Source organism: Chanodichthys erythropterus, chromosome 20 (assembly GCF_024489055.1).
Source record: "Chanodichthys erythropterus isolate Z2021 chromosome 20, ASM2448905v1, whole genome shotgun sequence".
In the NCBI taxonomy this organism is placed as follows: domain Eukaryota; kingdom Metazoa; phylum Chordata; class Actinopteri; order Cypriniformes; family Xenocyprididae; genus Chanodichthys; species Chanodichthys erythropterus.
In genome coordinates this window covers 22,641,347-22,647,346 of record NC_090240.1, presented here as the reverse complement: position 1 = coordinate 22,647,346, position 6,000 = coordinate 22,641,347, and the positions used below count along the sequence as shown (strand labels likewise).

General features: G+C 35.3%; 1 protein-coding gene across 2 annotated transcripts in view; it reads right to left on the bottom strand.

Annotated features, from left to right (window-relative positions):
• Positions 1-6,000, bottom strand: part of magi3a (membrane associated guanylate kinase, WW and PDZ domain containing 3a) — a 175,300-nt gene that overhangs the window by 52,906 nt on the left and 116,394 nt on the right. For both annotated transcript variants that reach the window (XM_067371557.1, XM_067371558.1), the window contains exon 4: positions 3,276-3,482. In XM_067371557.1, coding sequence (XP_067227658.1) covers positions 3,276-3,482 — 207 coding nt within the window. The remainder of the gene's footprint in view (positions 1-3,275; positions 3,483-6,000) is intronic.

The following is a 6,000-nucleotide window of genomic DNA, read 5'->3' as shown; positions in this document are numbered from 1 at the left end:
CCTGACTGCCGCTAAATCGTCATCACCTGCTTTCAAATGGAGCGGCATTTAATAGACAGAGCCATAGATCACTGATAAGCTACGCAATATCGTGTTCATATCGCAGATGAATCGCCTTCGATAATGAACGCGATATTGCGTGGCTTATCAGTGAACTACGGCTCTGTCTATTAAATGCCACTCCATTTGAAAGCAGGTGATGGCGATTTAGCAGCAATCAGGGAACCGGCTTTACTGACGAAATGCGCGTGACAATCTCATGCGATATATCGCCCAGCACTAACTGTAATTAATAAATGAATATTGTCTGATTACATCTTTCTAAATGTTTCGTTAGCATGTTGCCAATGTACTGTTAAATGTGGTTAAAGTTACCATCGTTTCTTACTGTATTCACAGAGACAAGACTGTCATTATTTTCATTTTTTAAACATTTGCAGTCTGTATAATTCATAAACAACTTCATTCTTTATAAATCTCTCCAACAGTGTGTAATGTTAGCTTTAGCCACGGAGCATAGCCTCAAACTCATTCAAATCAAATGTAAACATCCAAATATATACCACACTTACGCGATTAGACATGCTGCATGACTAACACTTTGTAAAGAACAATTTTGAGGGTTATATTAGCTGTGTGAACTTTGTTTATGCACTGTTTAAGGCAAGCGTGAGCTCCGTAGGCGGGGAGCGTGAGCATTTAAAGGCGCCGCAGCCTAAATCGGCTCATATTTAATGATGCCCCAAAATAGGCAGTTAAAAAAGTTAATAAAAATAAAAATCTATGGGGTATTTTGAGCTGAAATACCTTAGACTTATATTACATCTTTTAAAAAGACGTTCTTCGGCACCTTTAAAGGCACAGTATGCAAGTTTCGCCGCTAGAGGTTGCATATTCAAAAAAATAACAAAGGCATAGCTTGATGATGCTGTGAAGGAGTGTGGAATGATGGGAGTAGCCATCTTCCCCTTCACAGCCAATGGAAATCATTCCGACAGGACTTACAAATCATGTTCAAGGTAATGAAATAAAATTTTATAACTATTATGCTTGATCATGATTTTTTGTAATTGTAATGAATTTGCCGCAAGTAACGTAATGTTTAACGCTAAATAACTACATATACATGTCACTTCATTTGTCAAATTAAATGGTGGGGTAACACATGTACTGTATTTAATTACACTGCCACAGACTTGTTAAACAGTGTTACGAAATCCCACACTGATATGGATTTAATTTTATTTCTCCTCTTGTCAAAAACTCTACTTGGGTCATTTGATTCATCAGTACGTTTACGCATTTTTTGAGTTATCTTTGGTGAAAGAACCTGCTGCAAATGACAAAAAATAATTGTGGTCTATGATGACTGTGCAAAACAACATCAGAGTGGCGTGCTAAATGCTACAACTACTACTTATACATTTTTCCATGAGACTCACTGTGTTGCCATGGTTTCTACGGCAGTAAAAGCGGAAACCGAGTATAACGCGGATTGTTGAGAACATTTGGGATAATGTAAGTGCACATGTGAAAAAATGATATAACACTGTGCTAGTGGTTTTTGGATATTTTAATGCAAAAAAAAAATAATAAAAAATTAGATACTGTGCCTTTAAATCTAGATTAAAGACATCTCTTTAGCCCAACATTCACATAATAGATCTCATAACCTGTACTCCATTTATAGCAGATGAAATGCACATGATTATCTTTTGCCTGAAATGTTATGAGCAGCAGCTACGCTAATTATTTTCCATTTGCTTTTCTGTCTCTAGGTAACTAGAGATTACTCCAGCTCCAGTTTGGATCCAGCCTCTTAGGAAGATTTCAGATGACCCAACAATTGTGAAGAGATGACACCAACATACACAACTGCCAAATTTTCTATATATTGTAATAATTATGATCACAACTTTGCTGTTTCTGCCTAAGTGAAAACATGATGTTAGCTAACTGCATGATTGGTATTATCTTAGAACTGTACACCGACATATGGACATTACATGAACACGCGAAAAAATCGCTATGAAGCGCTGTCAAGCGCATGCCAAACCAACAGGTGGCGATATAACCCTTACTGTAAAGCCATGTTGGCCAGACAGAAGCCTGGAAAAAAAAGGTTATTACTGGTTCCATTTCCGACGTCACAACCCAAAATCTCTGGTTTCACCGTCTACACAACAACACTGTTAAAATATCTTAATTTGTGTTCCGAAGATGTACGAAGGTCTTACGGGTTTGTAACGACAAGAGGGTAAGTAATTAATGACAGAATTTTCATTTTTGGGTGAACTAACCCTTTAATGGTTGCATATTAGTACCTAAAGTGTACATATACATAGGGTACCATCCCAGTGACAGCTTTTGTACCATTTTTTTTCTGAGAGTGTAGTCGCACCATCCTTCAGCGCCACAGAGCTCTACTCTCTTTATACAACTGAATGCACATCCAAGGACCCCTCTGTAAAGCTCTTCATATTGCTCTCACAGGGAACACAATAAAATCTGCTCATAACAACTTAAGCTCTATTGACAGCATCTGTGTCCTCTTGTCGATTACCACAGAAAGTAAAGTCACTCAGCTTGCAAAAATGAAGTAAAATTTACAGTAATACACTTCCAATGAAAGCCAAGCAGACAAGCTGGCAACACAGTGAAACACATGGTTTTGAAAATATAAACACTCTAATGCTTAAACATTACATGTGCAGTTTTCAGAGGTTACTAGCATGCCTATATTTGATCAAAACTATAAGCTAGTCATAATTTTAAGTAGTTATACTACACTGAAGCTACCCTTTTGGAAAAGTAGTTAGCTACACATATGGAAAGATATAAAATCGTATTGTATAAATAAATATATAAGATAAAAATATAAAATATAATAATATAAAAATCTTCGTTTAAAGCATTATCTTCCTGGAAATATTAGCTTGTTAATGGAAATGCTAAGTTGTTGAGCTAATGTCACATAATTGAACAAATGCATATTCAGTAGCAAGCCTTTTTTAGTTAGATACTTCCCGACACTGCATCATAGACTGGTGTGATAACGTCACTTACTGACAGTGTCTTTGCAAATTTATCTCCAATCTTTCAACTCTGCTGAGTTGCATTTGTACCCATTTGTACAGTATTGATTTTTTAATTCTCTTCCATATAATGTATACTAGGCCAAATATGCAGTACATTACAATTCTGCACCGCCATACATTTTCAGAACCGATATTAACTCACTCAATCTTGTTGAACGCACACATTCCCAGTCTCACCTGTGAGCCCATTGACAATGGGTGGCCTCTCATCCTCCTCCTCTTCCTCAGGAGCTGCGCTGTCCTTTCTATCCATTTTGCTGACAGACGTGGTGCGTTTGCGCTGAACCTCCGCATCAAACTCCTCGTCAAACAGAACCTGGTCCACCAGGTCAGGCTGCACTGGGCTGGGCTCTGCAGGTGGTTTGGGGGTGCCATAATAATTGCCTGCAAAGGAACAAAGATGAAAGACAAAGAAAAATAAAAAATTTTTTTTTCAATTTTTCACATTCTGCACTGATTTTGCAACTACAGCTGCTGTTTTTTTTAAATCATAAATTTCATGTTTTATTGAGTTTAAAATTACATGACAAAAAGCATATTACTCTGCATATTCAATTTTAATGTATTTTAACAACAAAAATATGGTTTTATTTTTAGTCACTTTTATTGATAATAATGGATGAGAGATGACAAATAATTATGGGAGGAAAAGTTCTGGAAATAACCAATCAATGTCAGTTTAATGTTGTACATCTTTATTTTAGTGTGTTTTTGCATTTAATTAAGATTTAAGTAATTTTAAGACATATTGGGAAGTTTGCTGAGGCCCCCTAGTGGGCTCCGGCTCCCTGGTTGAGAACTGCCAGGCTATTGTTTGAAGAAGTTCTGCCAACATATTTCATATTTCATCTGTAGGAGTAAAAACCAAGCTGTTTAAACCTCAATCAGACTGAATGGTGCTTCTAAAGCATTGGGTCTTCAAGGCATGGCTGGTCTCTGAACTGTAACAACATCGAAACCACTATATATATATATAAATATATATATATGCTGCCTGACGCTCTTCAGTAAAGCTGTAAATCTTGTTTGTTGTTTGTCAACACTGCAGCTTGGCTCCCTGCAGCGTTCCTCTGGACCACGATGCAGCACTCTGGCACTTTATTGTTATTTATTGGCAACAGTCCTCCACTTGAGATTAAGACTAGCTGTGTGGCTTCTTCTACTTCCTAGAGAGGCAGGAGGTCTATCTTATAAGCTTTACTGTCTTGTGTCATCTGGATAAACTTCCTGGGGTGAGAATGCTATCAGTACAACGCATGGGAAACTACATAGTACTTCATGCTGACCTACTTTCTTGACAATTCACAAAAACATTGACAACTTGACAAAACTAGAAGGGAGGACAGGACGATAAAGAACAATATTGATTCTTTTGTCACTTTTAAGATTTGAGAAGACCTGAGGAAAGTAAGCCATCACAATCTACTCCATCTTACAAGTGCTGTCACATTATAGACATTTAGGACATTGAATTGAGTTATTGCTTAAACCTAGCACAGATCCCTTTTATTGCTTGAAAGATAGCAAATGAGAACATTGACAGGCTTTTGCCTTTGAATTAATAAAATGATACCCCTTCATAAAAATCACAAAATGATTGCAACATTAAGCGCAGTACACTGAAGACTTCATTAAGCTTTATTTACACTCACATTCGACAAGTTGCATCATTAGTCTTCACTTCATAAATATGGGTTTAAAAATCTCACCACAGAGTTTGTTTTAATGTATTCCTGAAAGAAAGTGTTAGTTTGAATTTATTACATCTGTTTTGTGTTAATAATTCACTTACAGCTGTGTTTGTTGATGTTCGAGAGAATTCCTAACAGCAGATTTGTCTATGCACACCTATTAATTACAGTCTTAACTTTAAAGTGATAATAGGGAATGAAAGACTTCACATTAAATGATGCGTTTGAAGAATAAATATCTATATACAGTAGGGTCCAAAAGTCAAAAACTTAAAATTCTCTCATTTTTTTTTCATTACACATTATGCAGATAAAAAGATGAATTAAAGGGTTAGTTCACCCAAAACTTAAAATTATGACATTTATTACTTACCCTCATTCCGTTACCCTCATACGCTGATTCATTATGCTCTGAAACTTCCTGAAGCAGCGTTTTGAAATCAGCCATCACTAAAGTTATTTTGGGGTTTTTTGGCGCACAAAAAATATTCTCGTCGCGTTATAATATTATTGAACCACTACACTCACATGAACTGAGTTAGATATGTTTTTAGTACATTAATGGATCTTGAGAGAGGAAATGTCATTGCTGGCTATGGAGGCCTCACTGAGTCATCGGATTTCAACAAAAATATCTAATTATGATTTAGGTGTGGAACAGCATGAGGGTGAGTAATTAATGAATTTTAATTTTCGGGTGAACTAACCCTTTAAGCATTCTTTAAAAATAATGAATATATATTATATTATATTATATTATATTATATTATATTATATTATATTATATTATATTATATTATATTATATTATATTATATTATATTATATTATATTATATTATATTATATTATATTATATTATATTATATTATATTATATTATATTATATTATAATACATTGTGTATATATAATGTTACAAAAGATTTCTATTTAATATAAATGTGTTTGGGATCAGTTATATTAAACTCAAATATATGAAAAATCCTAGAGCTTACCATTTTTCAGGTTTAAATTAGATTTTGAATCCCAGTTCTTCAATATGGGCTCAGATTTTGGACCCCACTGTATCTAATGGAAACACATTATCAGTGCCACATAATAATTTTCCTCCAAACTGTACTTGCCGTGGACTTCACGTGGCAGCACAGCAGATGGACAGTGCTTTAAAAGAAGTGTGCACTGTCAACAGCCGTTATCATCTCCATCAACAGG